The 25,720-nt window shown below is 41.9% G+C and overlaps 1 protein-coding gene across 1 annotated transcript in view; it reads left to right on the top strand.

Moving 5' to 3' along the window:
- Positions 1–24,619, top strand: part of SETDB2 (SET domain bifurcated histone lysine methyltransferase 2) — a 97,961-nt gene extending 73,342 nt beyond the window's left edge. Inside the window, exons 20-25 of the mRNA XM_074960670.1 lie at positions 296–342; positions 10,590–10,648; positions 16,696–16,924; positions 19,266–19,388; positions 21,010–21,081; positions 23,561–24,619. Of these exons, the coding sequence (XP_074816771.1) occupies positions 296–342; positions 10,590–10,648; positions 16,696–16,924; positions 19,266–19,388; positions 21,010–21,081; positions 23,561–23,697 (667 nt within the window). The 3' untranslated portion in view covers positions 23,698–24,619. The remainder of the gene's footprint in view (positions 1–295; positions 343–10,589; positions 10,649–16,695; positions 16,925–19,265; positions 19,389–21,009; positions 21,082–23,560) is intronic.
- Positions 24,620–25,720: the final 1,101 nt, after the last annotated feature.

Here is a 25,720-nt window from a genome sequence, read left to right as displayed (position 1 = left end):
ACTGTACCATAACAGCATTTGAATCTAGTCAAGCTTTACAAATGAAATAACAGGAGTGTGTATTATAAAAGTGCCTGCGGTAAGGCTCAACATGGTCAGATTTCATAGCTGAGGAAGATAATGCTCAAATTTCAGTTTTAAACAGGTTCAGTTTTGTGTTCAGATTTTTTTGTGTCATTAGTATAGGTGCTGGTGAAAAGAGGGAAAATATCTTGAAAATCAAAGTTAGTATAACATTGTTTACATATTAATTAATACTGTTTCTCTCTCTTTTAAAATTGAACCAATGTTTTAGAGTGTTCTGTCCAAAACATGACCCAGGCAAAAGGACCAATCATTATGGTGAGTTTCTTTAATGGTTTGGTTGATTTCATTTATCTTTTAAATCTGCATTCTCCATTATCTGCAGTAGGTCACCAATTCATATGAACAAAGTCAGTGTCACTCCACTCCCCTATAGAATCGTAGGTTTCATGTTTCATAAAAAGTTACAACCGTGTTTCTAATCTTGCAGTAGGGTTCGCCTGAGATCCAGGTATTTGCATAGAAAACTCAAAGAATTTTACTTAAGAAGTATTTTGTATTTAAGAATTGCCCTGAGCTTTTCCAGATAAACATTAAAACTATAAAATAGAAACATTATGGACAAGATTCTCAATAGAACTACATTGATTTGCACGAGCTGAGAATCTGGCCCTGTATTTAACATTATAACTTCTTTCTATAGCTCCTATACTGACAGGGTCATATTTCTCGAAAGTTGGCTGGCACCAACATTTGACTTAAGTATTTTGTTTTAAAATACATTCCACAGTTTCACAAGTGCTTCTTACAATTTGCACTCTCAGATCGCTGGGCTGAGCAAAATGGCTTGTAAAACATGATAAAAGTACTAAAGATGCACAAGTTAACACTTGATTTGTCAAAGAGAGCTGTTACAATACTAGTCACTCGGGATTCTTATCTGTAGTTATATTAAACCTTTTCAAATTAGCATTTTTCACATTCAGAATACTTTATAGTAGTGCCTTTCATTCTGCAGGATCCCAAAGAACTTTATAAATGTAACACTGAAATATAAACTACATATAAGGATCACTTCATCTACCACTGAAACGCAGCCAGTTTGAGCGTGAAACACCTCAGCTTTCTAACACATTACAGCCATTCAGAATAGAAAGTGAAGAACCTGTAATAAGAACTGGGGAGAAGTGCCATGGGTTTTGTAATGACCACAAGAAGGCAGGGCCAATTTAATATGTCATCCAAAAACGTGGCCTCTTCAGCACCATAGTGTCGTCTGGTATCATTCTAGGACAGTAATATAATGACCATTCATACAGCTGAGTACAGCTCACCTAGGGCCTGGCTACACTAGAAACGTCAAAGCGCTGTCACAGGAGTGCTCCCGCAGCAACGCTTTGAGGTGCGAGTGCGGCCGTGCGCGAGCGCTGGGAGAGCGCTCTCCCAGTGCCCCTGGTACTCCACCTCCGTGAGGGGATGAGCTCCCAGCGCTTGGAGCCTGTTTACACTAGCGCTTTAAAGCGCTCTGACTTGCTGCGCTCTAGGGGGTGATTTTTCACACCCCTGAGCCAGCAAGTTAGAGTGCTATAAAATGTAAGTGTAGCCAAGCCCTGAGTTGGCAACACAAATTTCTGCCATACGGCAGACTTAATAAACCTCAGAGTTAGGACAGGCTTAATTAATGTCTGTAAAATGCTGTTTAAGTTCTTTTATGAACTGGGTGAAACCTTGGTTTGAGTTAAAACCCTATTCAGAATGGTAGGTGTGAACTCACCCTTCAATTAACGTAACTGTAAGCATAAACCCCCACCTAAAATAAAAGGAGGGTGAGCCCACCCAGAAGCTTTTGGTGGAGTATTATTTTGGGTAGGGAGAATGTGTGTTTGTGTGAAGGCAGAAGAGAGAAAAGACTGAAAAAGACAAGAACAGAGAGAGAGGCAGAGGCTAAAAACAAGAAAGCCAAGCAATAGCCTGAACACAGTGTGACCCTGGAAAAAAACTAGAGAGCACTTTTGGGTTGGTTGGCTAAAGAGGCTTGGGGTTGTAAGATAAGAAATTGATCCTTTTGTTCTTGGTTCCTCCTGCATTTGGGGAGCAAGGACTTTGTACATGCATCACAAAGAATACCAGACTCCATCAGTTTCTACTTCCAGCTGGAACATCCCCAAGGATGTGACTAGCCGCTCAGATTGAGAAGAGGCAACGTTGATTTCAGGAGCAAGATCCAGTGTCCAAGGAGAGAGGTTGTTAGCTCGCATAAATCAAAACTGGCCAGCGGGATTTAAAACAAGTCCTGAAACAGGAGTTGGAGGCTCCACAAAATAATTTAAAACAAGAGCTGGAGGCTTCACAAAAGGACCTAAACCATCATCTGGAGGATTCCCAGAAAGGACTGCGGGTTGACATGCAGGCGGAGGTCAAGTCTCTACAAAGAGCCCAGCAACTACAAAGAGCCCATCAGGTTGGGAAGCCCAGTTGCAAAGTTCCCCGAATGGAATGGGAAGACAGATCAAACAGGTGACCAGTAACCTGACTGCCACAAACTAGAAGTTTTTTTCCATGAAGTAGTGGAGACGAGGCAAGCATTAGCCTGCTTGGAACTTGATAACAGAGATGAGCTCCTGCAATGACTCAAGAATCTGAAAATTAAGCTCCAGAAGGAAATCAAGGAGTCACAGATCACAATGGAACACAGCCACCTGGATGAGAAATTGAGCCTCTAGAAGATGACAATTTTCTATCTCATTTGTAACCTACAGAGGCCCAGACGGGAGTGGTTGGGCTGTCCCAGCTCCAGTGATGCAAAAACCCATTATATTTTTGAGGGGAAAACTCCCTGGGAGGCTTATTTGGCTCAATCCAACAACATAGTTTATGGGGAAGATGATCAGAAAAGGGGGTCACTAGTAGTCAATTTGGATAGCCCAGCGCTAAGACTTAGAAGGAGAGGGAAAGAAGGGACCCCACCTGAACTGGAAGAGGACCTGCAAGAGGCTTGTGTTCCTGGCATATCCTGGTGCCACTGATGCATAGATTAGCAATGGACCAATTTATACATGCTCAGCTGGACTTGGACTTGCAGATCAAGATCAGTGAAAAGAGGCCAAAGACACATTCTGAGAGGCTGTGGAATTTGCCACAGAACCTAAATCTTTTCTTGCAGCAGTTCATCAGAAGAGGAAGCAGCTGCTAGTGAGGAAGATGGAAACTCACTGTCATAAGCCCTGTAAGTATGGCTCTGGGTCTAACATGTATGATGAAAGAGGGCATTTTAATCTGGTTCATTACTGTATTAAACAATTAGAACAAATGATAAATTTGGTTTGTAAAACAAAGGAAACTGGCAACAATGCAAAAATTAAAGGAAACAGTTCAGTTAAATGCTAGTACTGTGACAAAACTGGCCACAAAAAGGATTGTTGTAAATTTAAGATGGGCGAGCACAGACTGGCATAAGTGTCTAGTGAAAGCCTTTCTCCTAGTAGGAGAAATGGGGGGACACCAAGATGAAGGGGCAAAGCACGGAGGTACAAGGATCAACCCAAGCACACCCACAATCTGATGGGATGGTGGGAAGGTTCAATAGGAATCTGGGGCTTCAGCTGGCTACATTTGTAGAACAGTACCAAAAGGACTGGGACTAGCATATTGCATTTCTTTTCATGGCTTATAGAACAGCAGTCAAAGAGAGTACAAAATGTACTGCAGCACTCATGTTTGGACATGAACTAAGGACCGCAGCAAACCTCTTGTGTGGAGTTCCTGAAGAGTAGCAAAGGGAGTTAAACTACGTAGAAACCCTACAATCTAAAACTGAAAAATTCATACCTTTGGAAGGTAGCCTCTGACAAAATGGAAAGGCTGTATGATGTAAGGTCATATGGGGAAATTTTTAAAAGAGGGCACTCTCTCTGGTTCTACAGTCCTAGAAGAAAGAAGGGTAGGAGCCCTAAATTGGATGAACCTTGACAAGGACCCTATGCAGTACTGACCCAAATCAATGAAGTGGTGTACAAGAACACAGTTGGGGCCCAGAACTAAACCAAAAGTTATCCATAAAGACCATTTGAGAAGATATCAGGGGGACAGAATTCACTTTGGCTGCCCTCTGAATCTGAGAATGTAGCTGTGGAAGTTGAGTCTTGTTGTTACAGAAGTGAATTCATCATTAGAATAAAATGAGCAGGGTCTGCTTCAGCCAGCAAATTCCACAGAAACTGTAGGTGTCCCTCAGAGGCTGACTGAAAAGAAACCCAGGGAGAGAAAAGCCCCAAAGAGATTTGGGTGGGAATAAAATTATTTTGGGCTGGTAATGTGAAAAACATCTTGATAGAAAGACACTGTACATGTGTGAATAGTTAACTTTTATCATTTTTAATTTGTTAAATTACTGATTTCTCCTTGGGCTGATTGGTGAGTGTCACCATTTTAGGCCTCATCAGGATGATGTACAAAGCTGAGGTGGGAAGAGATGTTGTGAGCTTGGTGGGTTGAGTTAAAACCCTATTCAGATTGATAGGTGTGCATACATGGCTCCTTGCACTGTGCATACTCACCTGGAGTTCTTGTGTGGATGCACTCTCTGTTGCATCGGGATAGAAATTCCAATGGGCAACTCGCCATCATCTGGCACTCTGTCTTTTGGGAAACGGTGATGCATGATGCTTCAGAGGTGACTGGAAGCAAGGGATTAAGTTCCCATCATACAACTTTCTCCATCCCATAATGCCATCCACATCCCATAATTTTTGTACCTTTTTTAAAAAAAACCCAAAACTGCATAGCACTTCTCACTGTCCGCCTTCTCTGACAGAAGCATGGAGCCCTCACAGCTCTGCACTGTTGTCATGAGCATTGCAAACACAGGATGAAGAATCCTTCAGTATTTGCAGAGCCGCAGGAAGAACCGCAACAATGGGGGAACATGACGATTTTGTGGAAGACAGATTGCTCTGGGACATAGTGAAAACCAGTTTAAGGTTGTTGTTGACATTCATGGAGCAGATGCAGTGCTGCTTATGGGTCTGAGAAACAAACACTGACTGGTGGGATTGCATCGTAATGCAGGATTGGGATGATGATAAGTGGCTGCAGAACTTTTGGCTGCTAAAGCGCACACTTCTGGATCTGTGGGCTGAGCTTGCACCAGCCCTTCAGTGCAGGGACACCAGAATGAGAGCTGCATTGACAGTTGAGAAGCAAGTGGCGTTCGCTCTGTGATAGCTCATCATGCAGGATTGCTACCATTCAGTGGGAAATCATTTTGGAGATGGAAAATGCCACTGTGTCATGTAACTGTATAGGATCATTAACTGTCTCGTGCTGCATAGGACTGTAACTCTTGGTGATGTGCAAGACATATTAGATGAATTTGCAGCAATAGGGTTCCGGAACTGCAGTGGGGCAATAGGTGGCACACATATCCCTATTTTGGCACCCACCCACCTTGCCACAGAGTACATCAACAGAAATGGCTACTTTTCTATGGTTACGCAAGCATTGGTGGATCACCAGGGATGCTTCACCGATATCAGTGTTGGCTGGTCAGGGAAGGTGCATGACCTTCTCATCTTTAAGATCACAGGACTGTTCAGAAAGCTACAAGCAGGGATGTTTTTTCCCAACCAGTGGATTACCATTGGCAATGTTGAAATGCCAGTAAAGATCCTAGAGGACCCATCCTATCCCCTTTTCCCCTGGCTAATGAAGCCATACACTAGCCACCTCAACAACGCTAAGGAAAGAGTCAATTACCAGCGTAAGAGGTGCAGAATGACAGTTGAATGTGCTTTTGGTAGATTGAAGGGACGCTGGTGGTGTTTATGCAATAGATTGGATCTCAGTGAGAAAAATATCCCAACTGCCTGTTGTGTCCTGCATAACATCTGTGATGCAAAGGGGAGAAAGTTGCTGCCAGGAGGGCAGTGGTGGAGTGGCTGTCTGCTGAGTTGGAATAGCCAGACACAAGAGCTAGTAGAAGAGTTCAGTGCAGAGCTATGCGGCTGAGGGAAGCCTTGAAAGAGCACTTAACAGTCAGGCACAGTAATGTGGCATGGCGGACTGTTGTGCTCTACCTGGCCCTGAAGTTTTGGTGGCTATTAGGAATTGTGTGGTGCTTGGTGTACATTTACGAATATAACACTGTCTGTTAATGCACCTATTCTGCAGTGCTCGCTGTACAATTATAATTAGTATGCTGTTTGTCGCTGATTCTGAGTTCTGTCACTCTGTACAAGAACAAGTAGTGGGTGCTTTGAGAAGCAACAGACATTCTGCAGCATGTGTTGTTAAGTAATAAAGATGAATTATTTACCAAAAAATAGATGTTTCTTGCATACCAAAAGTGGTGCAAAAAAACCAATGTGCAATTAAAAAACAAACAAAATTAAAATGTCTGAAATAAATGAACGGAATAGGGAAAAGAACGTTTATGGCCATTTTCATTCATTTTGGCTACACATCAGCAATCATAGCTCTCACCGGTGAGCGTATATGAAGCTTTCGTTCCCCTTATTGTCCCCCAGTGTGTAGAGGTAGGTGTAGGGATGAAGCCCTTGATGCCATGTGGAATGTTGAGGGGTGTGGAGCAGGTGCTAGAATGGAGTTCTCCATTGACTGTAAAGGGAGGCGAGACTGTTACTGTTGGACCTCTAGGTCAGTAAGAGTCTGCAGCATTCGTGTTTGCTGTCAGAGAAGCCACATTTTATCCTGATACATCTTCGACTCCAGGACCTTTCTTCATACTGTCTGCAGCACTGGCTTGCAGGATCTCATGAGAATATATCTGCCTGTGTCCTCTCCTTTCTCCTTATTATGGTTAGGTATTCTGTGAGGGTGGAGGGGGATCCCTCTTGGCCACAGCAGCAGCAGTTACAGATGAAACACTCAGAGGTATCGTATTTAGAGTCACAATGGGAAGTGAAAGTTAAGTTTCAGAACTCTCTTCCCTTGTTCCGCTGAAGTCTTAAACAAGACATGCTTATTGACGCTTCACCCTTAGTGCGCCTCTGCACAGCACCGCCCTCCAGCCTGAGCAATGGTGCTGTGTGGCCCAGTGAGGGCAGGACTGGCAGTGAGGAAGGAATCGTTCTCTTGCATGAAACAATAAAATTTCAGACCATATTTCTATGAGTATGATGAAGGGTAATGGCACTGAGCACTGATGCTACTTTCCATAGGCGGTGGTGATTCTCGCTGATATCTCGCTCCTGAGGGAAACAAAGACACAGAGAGCACAGCTGCTGCTGGTGTCCCTAAGCTATCCAGGCCCATACACTGCTAGCCCTGTTTACTGCAATGGTGCCTGCCAAAGTCATTATGGAGTGGCATGGGGAAGAGTCCTACTATGGAGGAAGAAATAAGGCAGTTATCCCTAGAAGTCTTTGGGAGAGGATTGCAGAGTTCTTCCTTGAAAGTTTCATTGCGACCTCTCAGCAGGATTCAAGGGACATCCCTGTGTACACACACAAACTGCTCTGTATATGCTCCTGCCCTCCCCCCACTAAATCTACAGGGGAAGGAAAAGCACATAACAACTCTACCTTGTTTGTTGAACTGTTACCTCTTCTAGTGTAAGTAAATTACTGAAAAGTCAATACCTGTGTCCTGCTACACTGGGGTCCGGTAGCATCTGCCCATTTAAACATTGTACTGGGACACGCGTTCACATACTTACCTGAGGTTCCTTCCCCGACATCGGGCTCAGCTGCAGGGATTGACTAGACTGCAGTGGAGCCTCAGAAAGATCCTCTCTTGTGGCATAGCTGGACCCCCAGGTTGCATGTCCCCCATCCTCCTTGCTGGGGGAACACAGCAGGGGTCTGTGTCTGGGGCTCCTTGGAGATATCCAAAGTGCTCTGGGGTGGGGGTGTCTCTGCCAAATATGGCATACAACTCGTTAAAAAGGCAGCTCAGCACCAGATTTACTGTTGGCCTCCCTGGCCTTCTGGTATGCCTGCCACAGATCCTTCCCTTTCACCCAGCACTGCTGCTGAGCCCTGTCGTACCCCTTCACCAGCATCCCCCGCGCAATCTGCTCATAGAGGTCTATGTTTTACAATTGCTCCATTGCTCTGGCTGCACGGCCTCGTCTTCCCACGGGCCCAAGAGAGCCAATACCTCCTGTCTACTCCAAGCAGGAGCACATGTGGAGCATGTAGCCGGCACGGTCAGTTGAGCAGCTGCACACAACAAAGAAGAGCTGCAAGGTGTGCTCACCAAGCTGGGCAATAAAGAAAAGTCATTTAAAAAATATGTAGGGTCTTAAAGGGGGTAGTGACTTCTGGTCTCTGTGAGCCCTGGAGAGTGGAGTTCACAACTGTGACCAGAGTGGTCAGTGTCAGGCATTGTGGGACAGCTGCTGGAGGGCTGTTAAGGGTGGACATAGGTTACGTGGTGTCTACACTTGCACTGCATTGACCACAGTAGGTCAACCATGACTCAATGCTGTTTGTGGAGATGGTGTTACTGCATCCCCGTAAGGGGGCACTTATGTTGGTAGGACACAAATTTGAGTGTAGACACATGCACAAATAGGTTGATGCAAGATGACTCAGGTCAAGTTAACTTCATAGAGTGTAGACCAACCCTAAGGAACTGCTCCTTTTTTTTTTTTTTCTTGGTTCCTCCTGCATTTAGAGAAGGATTTTGTACATTCCTTGCAGTTAAACAAGATTGCAGCAAAGACAATACCAAACTCCATCAATTTCTACTTCCAGTGGGAACATCCTCAGGGCCCCAAAATTTTACTAGCCGCTCGGGTCAAAAAAGTGCAATTGTATCATTTGTTTGCCTGAGAACAGCCTCTTTCCCAGTGCAACACTGCTGCAACTGATATCAGCAGAGGTGCTTAAGCTGGAGGCCCTCAATTTAAAAGGGGACGGAGGTGGAGTGTTGTCCATGAGGGAGTCTTTGAAACATATTTCTTCCTTCACATTGATCTTAGATGGTTTGGAGCAATTGACCTGCAAAGAATGCTGAAAGTCTATCTATTTTCATTTGGAGAATGCAGTGAGTCATGTTTCTGGGAAAGGGGAAGTGCTTTTGTTTTTTAGTTAGGGGTGTCTCCGCTGATTTGTGTACATTTTGTTTTATGAAATGTGTTTTTAATTGATGCCACGGGTGCTTTTTATATTGCGTTCTAAACCCAAATGAATATTCAACAAGTACTAACCTTGCTTAATCTGTGAGATCTGATGGGATCATACCACAAGGTGGAATGGCTACCAGTCAATGAGGCACTCTTAGACAGTGGAGCACTCTTAGTGAACCGTACTTTATGTGCATGAAAGAACATTTTCAAACTTGGGTGACTAAAGTTAAGTGCCTAAATAAATGATACAATTATTTTTAAACAGTTCTGAGTGCCCACAACTCCTTTTGAGTCAATGGAAGCTGTGGGTGCTCAGCACCAATGAAAATTTGGTCACTTAATAATATAATATATATATAATATATATAATAATAATTTGGTCACCTAACTGTAGGCTCTCAAGTTTGAAGATTTGGCCCTACTGTATCAAGAATGGACTGATTAGTTCCTCCCAAAAGAATGGTGTATACCAGTAATACCTTCACACATTTCACCACACAGGAGGCAATTGATTCTAAAAATAAAGAGGGACTGTATAGCCTCTTTTTCATTTCTCTTTCCAGTTCGTGGGTTTGTTTGTTTTGCTTTTTTTAGTTACTAGGGACATTTACATGAAAACAGGATCTTTGTTTCTCAATACTTCACCTGTTCTTGCTGCTTATTCCTTGCCAGAAGTCATTATTCTCTGTTTTCGATGGTGGAATCACTTCCATGGGAGCGAGCATGATATCTAAGAAAGTCTGACACATTTTGGCAGCAAATACAAAGTGGGAGCAGGTGAACTTTCTAGACCAAAGATCCTGTTTTTATGTAAACGTTATTAAACACTTTACAAACAAACAAAAACAAAAATCTGACACACAAGTAAAATGGTTTCTGTATAGGATTTTTTTCTGAGTTTTTCAGGAGGTTGCTTGGTTAAAGTTTGAAAGACCACTGTATATGAGGTGATATATGCTAAATTTATCAGAGTAAATTTACATGCACAAAGTAGTTCTAGTCATGAGTTGTATTAAAATAAACATGGGTTCATTTGTAGATTAAAATTGCTTTCTTAACTACTTATAATGACTCTTATTTGAAGTTTTTCTTTTTTTTTTTTTTAAATAAATCTTTTACTTCCTTCTGTAAACCCTAGTTTGGGAGGGGTAATTCACTCTGCAATGCAGAGTTAAAAGACTGACGTTTACTTTATAATCAAATTAGGAGGAAGGAAATCCTAGAGGAAATGTACAATGATTTACATGTCTTTTAAGGCAGCTCTAGTGATTAGGCAATATTTTAGATTTCATGGAAATAATGTATATCCAGCTGAAATGTCAGAAAGTCAGGGAAGCTAAAATATACTGTGACTGTTATCCAAAGCGTCTGCCTTTATAGTCCTCAGAAATAGAGATGCCAAAATTAAGTGTGAAATGACCTATCTTTTGTCTAAGAATGTTACATTATTACAGAATTGTCTCTTGATTTCTAGATGCAGACAATAAGAGGAACAGGCATGGAATGAAATCTTCCACCTTCACGGAAAAAAGGGTAATTTGAATCCAAGTAGTTTTATTTAAAACCTAAACCACCACTGTAGCTAAAGACATGGAGGAATCCACTTTGTGCTGTTACAGGTTTAGCTAGACTTCTGCAAGAGATTGTGTTAGCATATTCCAAAAATGGGAAGTCAGACAATGACTTGTGCTTTGTGCACAGGAGGAGCCGCATTTCCTATACAGCGGCTTCTCATTCCTTACTTCAGTCTTATCATTCCATTGAAGCAATACATTTCACATTCACAGGCTTCCAGTGTCACCTGGTGCAACTGCACTGGAATCGTGGCCACTTAAACCAAGGGTGATTTTGGCCCTGTGACTGTGATCTTGACTTATACAGAAAGTTTTTTTCTCCTGAGTTGTATTTCTTCTGTAAAGAACCAGGACGCACGAGAACACACGAGATGCCATCACACCATCAGCTGATATGACAGTTGGCCATACCAGAGCACTAGGATTCTGAGGCATAGGGGAAAAGTGATTTTTCCTTAAACACAGAGGTCTTGCATGGCCGAATAGTGGATTACCACCATGGCAGCATCGGGCGCAGTTACATCTCTTCATTTGTAATAAGTCACATTGATTTCAACTAGCGCTGCTTCATTTGAGAAACTACAACTATATGTGCAGATTTTAAGTCTTAACATGAAGGTTCTCTCAGCCTTGGACTTAAGACTGCTTCTGGACTCTCATGAAGGCCATAGGCCAAAACATGCCTGCGTTTTTTCTACCTCTTGTGAAGCAGACTTCTAACTCCAGTTTATTTAGACTCTCAAGGTGATATTCTGGCTCCATTAAAGTCCACATCAAAACTCCTATTGACTTCAGTGGGGCCAAGATTCCACCTGAGTGCACTACAAATATACCTATATATGGACTATGGATAAAAAAAAGGCTAAAGGGAGCGTCCAGCACCCCGAGTTGCGCCAAGGGTCGTGAAGATATTTAAAGTGACAGGCCGTGCAGACTCATGTCTTGATACATTCTAAACATGAAGAATCTGGTGCTGGCACAGGAATCTCATTTGCTGCAGTGCAGCTGCCACACAGATCAGTGTTCAGGACAAAGTGATAGCTCAGTCTTCTGGTTCTCAGCTGAAGAGCAGCACGTGGACGTCTAGAGAGCAGGATGCTCTGTGCATGGTGACATCCCCTCTAGCAGACAGGAGGAGAGTTACTAACAGTTTCCAGAGGAAGCCATATCAAGCTTTCCTCAGCAGACGAATAGTTGCTACAACTCCCAAGATCTTGAGGTTAAAGGCAGACCAAAAGAGGGAGAATCCACAGCTTTCCTAGTACCACTTTGATTGGTAGATAAGCCTATTGGGACAAATTAATCTCTGTCCGTAAATCCACTTAAATTGGAAAATTCCTTACCCATAATTTCCCTTCTGCTAGCAAGTCTCCCACAATTCTGGATGCCTGGCTGCTCCCTTCCTCTGTTGCTAACAGAGACAGATCAAAGTTTTGGAACCATGTGCTTTGGTCACACTCCCTCTGCTCATACTTGCTGGCAAATGAGTTATTCCAAAACTGTCCCACTCAGCATCTGATCTTTTGGCTCATAAGCCATTCAGGGTGGGTAGAATTGTGAAAGACACTGCTCGCAGAAATGGAAGTATCAATAAGACATTTTCCGCTCTGCAGCCCACAATTCTGGATGTCTGAGAAGCAGCAAGCAGTGAACAGATGTCAGGAGGGTTCTAGAAAAGGTCAGAAAGAAGAAAGGAAAGAAAGGTATCCCTCCTCATTCATCAGATTTGCTGAAAGGATTAAATTTCTGGACTACTGCCTGCAGAACCTTCCTGCCAAAGGAAGCCTCTGCAGATGACAGGATGGCCAGCTGATAGGGCTTGATAAAGGTAGTAGCTGTTGAGCAGTTGTCTGCCTTGCAAATAGCCAGTGTGGATGTATTTTCTCTTTCTGCCCACGCAGAAATCTCATGAAGTGTGCTCTGATCCCTTCCAAGACCGGAATTCTGATGCCTTTTTAGCCTCCAAAATGCATAGCATAATCCATCTAGCAATGGAGGACTTGGAAGCTCTTCCCATTTCGGGTGGGAAGATATGAATAGGGAGTCTGATCTTCTTGTGTAGTCTACTACTACTCTTAGATCCACCAGGTTTATTCTTTCCTCCAGGCTCCAGATGCCTTGAGCTGTTTGGGTTCCAAGGTGTGCTTCCCAGCACTCCAGGCTGGTATCAGCTGTGAGGACCAGAAGATCTGGAAGGGGTATGGGCATACCTTTGCGGACATTGCCCTGGGCTGACCACGATTTTCAGGAGCTGAGCACCAGCGTCGGGATCTTTACTTGATCCTTCCAGTGTTCTGGGGAATGGTCGCGCACCTTTAAGATGAAGCTGTGAAGGTGCCTGCTGTGTGATTGTTCCCATGTAGTGACCTCTGTGCATGACACTAGGAGGCCTCACAGTTGAAGACCCTGTGCTCTGGTGGGCCTCTTGCAGCTCCAGAACAATGTGGAAAGCACTGTTTCTAGTGATGGGTAGATCTTTGTTATTAAAATCTCTATGTACGTTCCCAGGTGACTTATTTTGGTGGACAGAGTCAAGGAGCTTTTCTTGACATTGATAACAAAGCCGTGTGCTTGCAGGGGATTCAGCATCTGGGATGTGGCTCTGTTGCCAGGGATGGAGCTTTGCTAAAGATGTGGTCCAGGAGAGGATACGTGTAGACACTCTGTGACTTGAGTCTGGCTACAGTTGCCACCACCATCTTTGTAAGGACCCTGGGGGTCGAGGACAGGCCGAACAGGAATGGCCAGTATTGATAATGCTACCTGCCGTAAGCAAACCTTAGAAATCTGTGGTGGCACAGTCTGATAGGAATATGGAGGTATGCATCCACCAGATCCACTGAAGTCAGAAGATCTCTCTGGAACAGGGATGACACAGTAGAGGCCAGGGTCTCCATCCAAAACTTCATTTTCTTCATCCACTTGTTGAGCCTTTGGAGGTTGAGAATGGCTTGGATTGCCCCTGTGCGCTGTCGAACAATGAAGATGGAATAATAGAACCCTGAGAATCTTTCTTCTGAGGGGATGCTCTCTATCATGCCCATATCTAAAAGATGAGATATTTCATTCTGGATCAGACTGTGCTTCCCAGGGTTGTTGGAGTTGGGGGACTGGATGGGGAAGAGATGAGGTAGAGCCCATAGCTCGAGGCTGTATCCCTAACTCACTTGTCTGTGATTGATACAACCCATTCCTCCAGGAAATGGGAAATTCTACCCCCTAGTTTCAGCTCTGGGCAGAGGCCTATGCAGTTTTTACCATAAAGCAGCTTTGGGAGTGGTGGGATTCCTTCTGAACTTTCACCTCAAACCTCGGTTCTGTGGCTTACCTTTGGAGAACCTGCTTTCCCTTTGTTGGTATTTCTTTGAGGATGAAGGATAAAAGGAGCACCTCTGTCTGAGGGCCAGTCTGTACTCTCTCCTGAAGCCATTATGTGGTATCGGGAGAGACTGTTTGGATTTTGCTATGCTGTCTGCCACTACTTCATCTAGCTTTTCCCAAAAAAGAAGGAAGTCTGTAAACTTGGCAGGTCATAGAAACGTGGCTTTGAGCGGGTATCCACCTTCCAGGGTCAGAGCCATAGGTGGCAACTGGTTACCGAGCATGGCTCTGGCTGAGAATCTCACTGCATCCATTGAGGTGTCATCTACGAATGCTGTTACTGGGAAAACTCTTTAAAATAGAGCCAAAGTCAGGGTGATCTCTACCCTTAAAGGTCCTGAGATCTTCCAACCAGGAAAGAGATGTCCTTGCAAAGCAGGTGGCTCGTAGGGAAGCCTTGAGGGGGCTGAGGAGGCCTCAAAGACTTTTTTTGAGAGTGGCCTCTATCTTTCTATCTGTGGGGTTCTTATGATCAGACTCCCCTTCTGAGGGGGTAACCATATCTCTTACTTGGGATGCTACAGAGGGGTCAACCTTTGGTATTTCTGAATAGGGTCTTTTGGTTCCTGAATCCTATAGAACCCAAGGTCATTTTTGTTAATGTGAATGCCCTCATTGGGCTTATCCCATTCTTCCCTGATCACTTCCTCAAAGGAGGAGTGTAGGGGAATTGCAGCTCCAGGGATGATTTTGAGGGGAGAAATGTATTCTGAGGCTTACTTGTGGGAGTCTGTTTGGGTTGAATCTGAATAGTGGAGACAACTTTGCTGCATATGGGCTCAAATTTTGCGGGGGGGTGCAGGGGGAATCTTTGCTTTCCCTGGTCCCATTTGGTGTCAGAGTCCAACAATTCACCATCCTCAGCGAAGGAGGAAGATGAGTCAGGGTTTGTAACTCCTGGATCTTTTGTGCTTTTTCTTCCTCTCTTTTCCTTTCTTTGATTTCTTAACTTTTTTTGCACACTTTGAGAGCATATGAGCTCTTTGACGCTTTGCTGATCCTTTTGTGGCTAGCCTTCCTAAGGGGCTGAAGCCCTCTCAAGAGAGCTCTCTTTGAGTCCTCCCACGATGGGTCCGATTCCCCTAGGGAGGGAAGGAGGGGATACAATGCCAGAGCCCTACGAGTTGAATTAGGAAAGAGGATGGCTGTTTATGAGCCCTGCTTCTTTTCCCTGGGCACTCAGGACCCACTTTAAGAATTGTGGGGGGTGGCAGAATTTGTGGCCCTACAGATCTCCTCTCTGGTTTTCAGGGGACCCTTGGGACTCACCCCTGAATTGGCTGGCAGGGGTCCTCCTCGTCTTTAGAGCCTCTCACTGCTCTGCCCAGAGATTCCTGCTCCATTTTCCCCACACTGGCATTTCAGCTGCTCCGGTGCATGGGGTACCCTGCATACCTGTCTGACTCATAACCCGGGGACCTGACGGACTTAGGAACAGAAGGCTGGGTACAACTCATCATCGGCTAAGCCCAGGAAGGCTGCCTCACAGATGGAGCATCATTTAGATTTTATTTGGTGCTTTTTAGGCTGCTTTACCATGGCTGAGAGGAGCAAAGGAGCCAGCAGGGAGGTACCACAGAGGAGGCTCAGGGTGGGTTATGTCACCCAACTGTGAACAGGCCCAGGGAGGAGGGAAAGGCTAGAGAGGGAGAACAGTGCTCACCACTGCCCTAAAAATAGCCAAACAGAACCCTGAAAAGAAGAAAATAGGCAGGAGCAACAGAAGCACCGTCCACAAACTGCCGTGGAGGCAGACAATATGGCGGCAAGCAGGAATGGAGGGGGCGTGGCCAGTGCACACCGCACCAAGACTTTGATCCACCGCCATGAGCTGCACAGAGGAGGGCAGCAGTCCAGCCACTCAGAAATGTAGGAGACGCTGGGCTACGAAACAGTGGAATTACTCCAGGGATGAATTTGGCCCAGTATGCATGCAGTGCTGCTTCCGCAGTTCCCCCATGTTACAGTACTTCAGAAATGAATGCAGACAGGAGATAAGGCGCAGAAGGGCTCCATATGCATTTAGTTAATTCAGCGTAACTCACTTGTCACAGGACTAACCAGAAACACTTCCATCATCTGGAATAGTCCAAAGTGTAAATTTTTTTCCAACAGCTTCATGCCTTTCTAACACCTTATCCACTTCTATGGATTTGTGGATTAAATGTTAGAATGGTACCTCTATTATACCAGCACTGCACGTTATAAATTCACTTACAGATCCTATCGGTATGGGTTTATTTTGGTTATTCACAGAGAACAGAACACTAAAAATAGAAAAGAGTGGTGTTCAATTTAGAGGGTTTTTTTTTTTAGTTAGATTATTTTTGTTGTCCTTCTTTAGTTGTTTACTTTTTACTTGACTGTAAACAAACAGAATAAATGACTTTTGGAAAACCTGGGTATAACCATTTTAATACTGGCTGTTTTTCTCTCTCAGGCTTCGTGTACACTAGCACTTTTGTTGGCAAACCTTTTGTCGGCCAGGGGTGTGGAAAAAAAAAACCCACCTCTGACCAACGTAAGTTTCACCAACAAAAGTGCCGGTGTGGACGCGCTCCTGCCAGCATGGCTGCCGCTGCTTGTTGGGGGTGGTTTTGGGCGCACTCTCGCCCGCCGGCGTAGAGCAGCTACAAAGGAGACCTTACAGCAGCGCAGCTGGGCCACTGCAAGGCCGGTAGTGTAGCCATAGCCTTAGTAAATGTAGAAATCGTTTTTTTCTTTCCTCTAAGCAGTAAATGTCCCTACTGGCATAAATGGTACAGTGTTTTGTTTTGTTTTCAACAGAGCACGGAAGAGACAGCAGCAGAAAATAGTTTACGACTTTTAAGGAAAAAACATAACAAACACAAAGGTTTGACAAATAATTAATATTATGATGACGATGTGATGCGATAATAAATTGTACTGAAATGGCCAGTCTGAGGTCAGGTCACCTCCTAGCAGCTGACTCACAACTATACGTTTCCTTTTTTTCCTCAGTTAGCCAATTCTCTGCACGCTGGCAAGGGAGTGGGGGGTTCCGATTTGCAGAACAGCTGTGTGATTGCAAAATAATTGTGCAGGAAGCAAATCCCACTGCTTTGGCTGAGGGCCATTAATATCCAAGAAGAGTCAATTATTCCCCAGTGGTTATATAATCCCTTGACCCTGAATGGCTGCTAGTCTCAGAACTCCTCAGCCATAGGCCCACAGCAAACATGGATGCCTCAGCTTCTACCCCCTCCCCTCCCTCCAGCTGTGAAATGAGATTACATTTAGAAAGGAAAATTACTCTTAGCTGGAAAATTAACATTAGCCTCCTTCAAAGGGCAAGGAGGAATAGGCGGCAGAGTTATTGAGAAGGCTGGTGTGACATGGGTTAGTGGGGCCAGAAGTTGAGGTAACCATTGTAGGGGCTGTTCATAAGTTATATAACACATGGGGGGGGGGGGTGTTAGATGCTTAATTCTTCATTTGTTAGAGTGTTACAAAGGGGTAGGTGGGTCTTGAAAGTCACCAAAATGTGTTACCTAATTTATGAACATCCCCTTAGTTGTGGCCAGCAAGATGAGGAGACAAGGCCAGTAGCCAGTTAAGAGTACAGGTGAGAAGATGTCAAGCCCATTTCAGTACAAAAACTATTCAAAGATGTTTCCAGTTACTGCTGGTTGGTAACCAGCCCCTCAAATGTTTTAGGCCACCATGCAATTATTATAAAATGCATTGTAATGTGTGTGTTTTATTTAGATTTAGCTGTTGTAATTGCATTTTTTTTATAGTAAAGCAAGTTGTCGAGCAGCCTGCTTCGTAGACAGCATTCCTTTCCAATGTCTTATACTGCACAAAAAGCATTGTTGTAATTACCCATTGGGATTACTCTTCCAAATAATGAGAGAGTTTGTATTAAAGAGGCAAAAGTGGCATTTACCTGCTGTGTATGGTGGCTAAATTCAGTGTGCTTGAAATACATTACCATGTATTTTTTTTTTAAAATTATACTACTCTGTATTACTGCTACAACTGTACTTCAACAAGCAAAAGACCCTCATAGAAAATGCTGGAACATTTTATTTGTATATTATAGTATACTTTATACTTTCTATAGTATACTTAACTATACTTTCATTCTCTCAATCTCCCACCAATAACAAAATTATATATAAATTAGTTTTTTAACTCTGACACTTGCTCCTGTAATTTATTCTTCACCTGAAGTCTTAATCCTTAGACCTGCATCCTCATAATCCTCTTCACAATAAGTAACTGATGTCAAAACTTAAGATCATGATTTGAAGTGGGGAAAAAAAACTGCAGGCGCAACTAATCCTGTAAAAACAGCCTGCTTTCATGAAAATGTCCTGCGAAAGAAACAAACACAGAGCGAATAGTAATTTTTTGGTTTTGGTGTGTTCCCCAAAGTTGCCCATGCGTGCTCAGCAGCTCTTTTAATTGAGGACCCATGCTTTAATAATGGGATTTGTTATACGTTCTCCTGAGGTCTTTACTCAAACCCTTCAAATAAAGACAGTTTATCTTTTTTTCAAAAGGGCGTTCACACTTTGATACAAAGTGTACACATGTCCCTCCTTTCAAACAGCCCATTTATTTTAGCATAATTAATGACAGTCCTGAGACAGACTAGTTAAAAAACGGGTACATATATTTTCCTAGTTTTCCAACAGCCGCAAAGCTGCCATATAAAGTGGACCTGCAATAAGGCAAGTTAATTGCTGTCTCATTTGGAAGATCCATGTTCAGGAATGGATGCTATTCTTCAGCCAAATCCTGTTTAAATTGTTCCTTATTAGAACTGTTTCTCCCCCTTCCTGATCAAGCCATGCAGCAGCACTGAGAGAGGATGTAGTGAAAGCTATCTGATTTACCAGACTGAGAGATGCATGGAGGAATATGAATCTAATGAAGGATTGTGGTGACACACTTTGCCTGCCTAGAATTGAGAGGGTTTTATTCCTGGCACTGCGCCTATTGGCTTTTGACCCTTTCATGCCTCGTCTGAAAGGGTTGAGGAGGTAGAATTAGAACAGCAAGAGAATCTGCCCGAATAGCCATTAGTTTAGCCATGTTCAGTTGCATCCAGGAGAGGGCGAATAGGAGCTGCTACAATTAGGGTAGAGGGCTTTGAGATACAATGAACTACAGTAACTGTGCTGAGACACAATTTCAGTAAAAGCGTGTGTTCTATATTTTAACAGCAAGAATAGACTTTCTTAGGAAGTGCAAGCAGGCTGGACTTCTGGATGGTATATTTAAAGAAATGCTAGACACACTTCACCTTGCAAAGGAAAAACTGATGGATGACAACACTTCAGAAACAGGTACTGTGAACAAATAGGAACTGTGCTTTGGACAGATTCTGAGCTCAGCCATTTAATTCTTCTTAATTAATTAGCCTCTTACAGTTTGTATGGCAACTTCCACCTTCTCTGTATATATATAATCTTCTTACTATATGTTCCAGTCTATGCATGTGATGAAGTGGCCTGTAGCCCACGAAAGCTTATGCTCTAATAAATTTGTTAGTCTCTAAGGTGCCACAAGTACTCCTGTTCTTTTTATTTAATTCTTGGTACCTTTAACTCGGGGTCATGTTCACTTTTTTAGAGCCCTAAATGGTTTGGTTAGCTTCCTCTGCTATACTACTTCAGTAGGGTGTTAGTGGCATGGGGGCAAGGAGCTGCCAACAAGTCGTTCTCTGTGAAAGCGCATCAAGTCTGGAATTTGTTAAACAAGCTCCTTCCCCCAAGATACACACATAGCTTAGTCTGCCAGATCCCAGGGACACTGCAAGCTGTACCAAGCATTTTAAGAAAAGGGTATTTGAAGAGTTGTGAAGATTTTATCTGGACTGGGGTTGTGTTTGCTCATCCCTCTGTGATGAAATAAATCTATGTTAAAGATAGTTACGGTATATGAAAAAAATTGCATATGAATGCATTAAGTCTTGTAATAGATTATTTAGATTAACATTAATTTAAAATATATTGGAGGTTCTGATATAGCTACAGTACTTGTACAAAACACTGTTCTTGAAGCAGTCAACCCACCTTAATAATCTTATGGACAAAGCAACATTAAAGAGAATTTCAAATTTCACTCTGTGGGATTAGCCTTCTCAGTTTTCAAAATAGTCTACTGCTATATCCTTTTGGGAATGAACAATATTAATGTAGTCGACGCCGTTAAGGAAAGAGAAATAACCCAATTAACTAAGTCTCCCTCATAAGAGAAGAAGTTTTTGCATAGCAAAAGTTGCCAGAAGTAATAAAAAAAATACTTATTCACATTTTAGAATCTCACAGAACCTTATAAACATGAAATAAGTAATCCTCTGAACACTCATGTGAGGTGTGTAAGCATTATCTGTGTTTTACTGATGGAAAACCTGGCACTAAAGCTTAATTTAAATCTATTATTATGTTAATAAACACTATTTAAGGATGCTACAAAGTCACTTCATGCATTTAGAAATGTAAACAATTTATTAGCCTCTTCGACTGGGCACTTTCATGTCATGTGATTTGCAAATAGCAATTAAATTGGCATCCAGCCACTTCTATCATCTGGCACATGGTCCCAGAGGTGTTGCAATAAATTAGATTTTAAAACTTATTCAATACATTACATGAACTTGGTTACCAGACAAACAGCTCCTATTTAAATGGGGTGCAGACTGTAGGTTAAATGTAATGAGAATCCCATTTATATCTTATTTTCCTTAGGAAATTAGGGAAGCAAAATTGTGAAATAGACACTTCTTCCTTGGTATAAAATAGCAGAAGGGAGATTAGTATTTTTCCCAGCATTCTCGCTTTCTGATCTTAAAAGCCTCATAACTAAAACAACTGGTGAAGTGTACAGATTGGTAGTTACCATTGTGCAATTTTTAAGTTCTGTGTTAACATGAAACAGTAAATCAACTTTTTTTTCAACCCCTAGAATACGAGGAAACAGTAATATCACTTTTTGACTGTAGCCTGTTTGAAAATATACTTACAAATGTTCATTCAGGTATGTAAATATATATGCTACTATATAAAGTAACCCTCCCCCAAAGAAATAGTTATTAGAATTAAGGTTATTCCTATGATGGTTATGGTATAGTATCAGTTTAAAATCAAAGCTATCTTAATGCTGTATAAACACCCAGGTGAAATCATTGGCATCACTATCCTTAGAAACATAATATTGCACAAGTTTGTCTGTCTGATTTGAAGCAGGACAAGAGGATTTTCTACGGTTTTAACTATTTGAGTATCAAGAACCTCATATGACTTCTTGATCAGTGGACCCTGCCTCTGCCTGATATCACAGGATTTCCCAATGCATTGTTTCTCCTCCTATATGTCTCCAAGGCCCCCACTCAGCCAATCGTTTTAGACAGAAGTCATGTCTTTCAGGCTGACAGTTTAAACAGGCCCTTCTCCTTCCCTGATTGTAATAGGTAATTCAGGGAGCTCCACCCACTTTAAATGGTACTTATTTAGAAGTCGTGCTAACAATAAGATGCTTTGAAAGATATCTAAAAAGCAGAGGGAAAGGAATGAAAATGGGGGAAATTAAGAGGAAGATAGTTGAGAAGGTGGCTGAAGTGTATTGGAAGAACTATGTTCCCCTTCTGCTGTGTATTTGTTAATGTGTTTACAGGACCAACCAGTTTTGAAAACAGCATATCAAGGAGAAGGGAGAATACACTATTGTGTATTTTGGGCCAAATTTTTCAAAGAAGTCTCTGCTCAGTCTCTGTGCATGCACAACTTTGAAATGCCTACCTGAAAACTTTTCTGAGCATGGATACCAGTGTGCTTTGATAACAAGATGATAGATACTTTGGAAATTAGAGCTGGAGCATGTGCATCCAAATGAAGGCTGCTCTGAAAATTTGGCCCTTTCCCCGCTTTTCCTTCAGTGTTGACTGTATGACATTCTGAAACAGCATGGAAGTCATGAGAATATACAAGCTAAATCTGACTGCACAAAAAGGAGTATTTTTCAGTCATAGCTGGGACCTAGGGCAGCAGCCAAGTCGCTCTTAAATAATCTGATGGCCTGATTTGCAGAAGGGCTGAGTATCTATAAATCCCACTGAGGTAAATGGAAACTGCAAGTGTCATATATATTAGGCTACCACTGAATATATAAATACAAATGTTGTGCCTTTAAAAAAAAAAAAAAAAAAGTGTTTAGGACTTTTAAATTAAACCAGGTATCTTTACCCATAACTAATTGGTCAGACACAGTCATTCAAAACCAGCTGTTGTAAGCATTTTTTCCCCAATTGAGCTAAATAACTTCCCCATTTTTGAGGTATGAAAGCATAAGAAAACACTCTACCTCTCTCTTAAAATTGAAATTATTGTGTGTGACATAAGTGACTTGGTTGAAGCTAGGAACTTCAAGTTTATCTTTTTGTAGATCTCATTGATGGGATGGGGGGAATCAATTCAAGTTCTGAACAAAATCTGGTCAGTAACTTTAAGGTTGTGAACACTTAACCATGGCACTTTGCATGTTCCATAAGATCTTTTCTGTTCATTATTAATGCAGGGCACTTCCATTAGAGACTCTTTCTTTAACAATTTCCTTACATGCATGAAAGACTATGCAGTCTTGACTCATTTATTACCAATAAAGATCAATATGAATCTGAGTGCACTGTGATTTAATTGCTGTATTTGCTTCCCTTTTAAAAAGTCAAGGAAATGTAAATGCAAAAGATAACATGACAGCAGTGTCACGTGAAAAATGAAGTTAAATTCCAGACATTTTAAAAGTTGAATTTGCAATTGTACTTTTCACCTTGTACATGTTCCTTTGAAAAAAGTGTATTTTTAATGATGCAGTGGCCTTTATACAATAGAGGTGTCAGTTGTACTGTGTGGTACAAATATATCTGCTAACTTCAAACATTCAAAGTTACTGAACTGACTTTCTTCAAACCTGTCAGTTTTTTAAAACCTCAGATCTACAAAACAATCCAAGTTTTAAAGGAAGCTGTTTTAAGCATTTAACATATTTAAAGATGGCATGTATGACCTCAGCAGTTGAGTCCCTAACAAATGGATCCTGAAAATAGAACAATTATTCTCATGTAGAGTGTTAGCAACTTGAAATGTTCAAAACCTAAAAAACACAATATTTTTAAACCTGGCTTGATTTAAGTCTCTCGGTATGTTACTATAATTTCAGATAGGACAGAATAATTTCTGATGGAACATATGCACAAAGTATTCTCCCCCCACCCCCCTTCTAGAACTCCAGTGCTTAAACTAATTTTGCTCAAATGAGGTAAAATTTCACCTTTTAGTAGAGACCAAGCATAGTAGTAGTTAGCCTAAAAAATTTTAGTTGAGAAAGGTATGGGGGTTTAATGTGAAGTCACAACTCTTACTCTAGCAATAGAGTGATACCTGTGGCTTTACTAATTTGAATGTGCTTATATTTATGTTCTTTACTATGAAAAAAAAAATATTTTTTTTCCTTATTATAGGAACAGAGGAAAAACTTCAGGAGCTTCTGGAAACCCGGAAAAGACTGGATACTCAGATTGAGCTCCTGAAAGATTTAAAAGAAGTAATTCCTTTCCAGGAAAATATAGCAAGTGCATCTAGTTCAGTGTCTGAATAACTAATACTTCTCTTGATATCAACTTCCATATTAAAGATTTTCTACTGACAGAAACTGCATCTGGTCAGTGTATAAAAGTGACTTTCAGAGATAGGGGCGCACAGAAAAACAATTGGGTGTTTTACTCCTATTTTATACCTCACTTTTGCAATAACTTCATTTGTCCTTTTCCTTTTTAATTTTTACTGTGGCTCAAGGAGTGATAAACACTTAAATTTAAATACCTTCCGTACAAGCTTTTTTTAAAATACTCCACAAGCCACTTTTTAAAATCACTTCAGTTGCGGCAGCCCCCTATCACGTGATGTGTCTGTGATTCAATGTCTGCTTATCATAGCAGACAAAATCATTATTAAAAATTGTTAAGGCTTTCCAAAGAGGAATTTAACAAGACTTGCACTTGAAGAAGACTTCTGAGTTCAAAGAAGCAGACTTTTTTTTTTAATTACGTTTTCTCAATTTACGGTGTGTTAATGTTTAAGTACTGTTTTAACTGCAGTGGTGAGAGGTGGTGCCCATTAGTTGCTTGCAAACACCTGAGGCTGGCTGGTGATCATCCTCTGAAAAATCATTCTGTGTAAAATAGTTAGGGAGTCAAATACTGCAGTAAGAACATTTATGGCTTCCATGTGTTATTTTGTCTTATTATATTAAAATTGTTTGAATACAGAAAAGCAGTACATTTAGTTACAAAATTGCAAGTTAATGAAAAACTTGACAATAAAATGTTTTTGTAAAGAAAGTTGTATATTGAAGAAAACTAGTGACAAAATCAGTTTATGCACCAAAATACTATTGTATACGGTACAGCCTTGTAGGTTCTCACTGCTAATCCACAGCCTTGGTGATTCTCACAAAACCCCTGGTTTCATCATACTTCATAGCTCAGCTCTAACAGAAGAGACAGTACAATAAGAGAGTCATATGAAGATTTAATTATTCATAAATACACTAAAGAACCTTTGTAGCTGTACTATGAAATAAATGAAATTAAACTACACTTAAGAAACTAAGTATATTTTAGTGCATTTTACACTTCACTTACTACTTTACAAAGTTAATAATGCACTCTGTCATTAGTGTAAATTAATAGTTCTATTGCATAGCTCTACTGGTTTCCTGTAGACAGCCAAAATATGCTACAGGAGTCCTGAATTGAAGGATTGATAGATTTAGTCTATTTAGGTGGATATATTTGAAGATGTTACCTCCAAGGACAAAAGCAAGTTACCAGCATTCCAACAAGTCTTTCATCTCTCCCTTCTGTGGAAAAGCTGCTAGACAGAGAAGCGCTAGAATATTAGTATGTCAGGCAAATGTACATAACACCCTGTGCATGTTCATAGTTCTAATTTTACTTGTGCTAGGTTTGAATTTAGGGTGGGGTTTTCAAAGGATTCCTAATGGGTGGGATCCCAAATCCCATTAAATTTCAAATGTGGGTTGGGCACCTAATGCCCTTAAGTTTCTTTAGAAATTTCAGTCTTGCTCTCCTGTTGCAGTGGTCGGCTTTCAAATCTATATCCGACGGTTATGTCAACACTGGAGGTGTAATTGCCAGCTCGAGCAGACATGCACACTAGCTTTGATCAAATTAGCTAAAAAATAGCAGTGTAGCCGTGGCGACACTGGCAGCAGGCAGGCTCATCACCTAGGTACCCCAGGTCTTGGGTGGGATTGTTTCCAGCAGTTTCCCTGTGCTGCTGCAGCTAGCTAGAGTGACGCTAGCACATATAAATTTGCATGAGCTAGAAATTACACATCCAGCTCCAGTATAGATACACTCACAGTAGCAAGAACTTGGGTAATGATACTGAGCAATATTTTCAAAATTGCCCAAGTGGTTAAGAGTATAAGGCTACTGAACTTCAGGAAAACTTAGGCTCCTTAGCAACTGTGGAAAACAGAATTTTGATAATTTTATCCAGTGTGACTCTCACCCCGGCCAACTCTTGTCTTCTCAGTTTGCCCACTTGTGTTCACTCACCACAGCCTAACAGCAACTCAGTCCACAGGGACAGGA

Source organism: Natator depressus, chromosome 1 (genome assembly GCF_965152275.1).
Source record: "Natator depressus isolate rNatDep1 chromosome 1, rNatDep2.hap1, whole genome shotgun sequence".
NCBI classification, from domain to species: domain Eukaryota; kingdom Metazoa; phylum Chordata; order Testudines; family Cheloniidae; genus Natator; species Natator depressus.
Note: the sequence above shows the minus strand (reverse complement) of the source record. Positions and strands in the feature narration are given on the sequence as shown.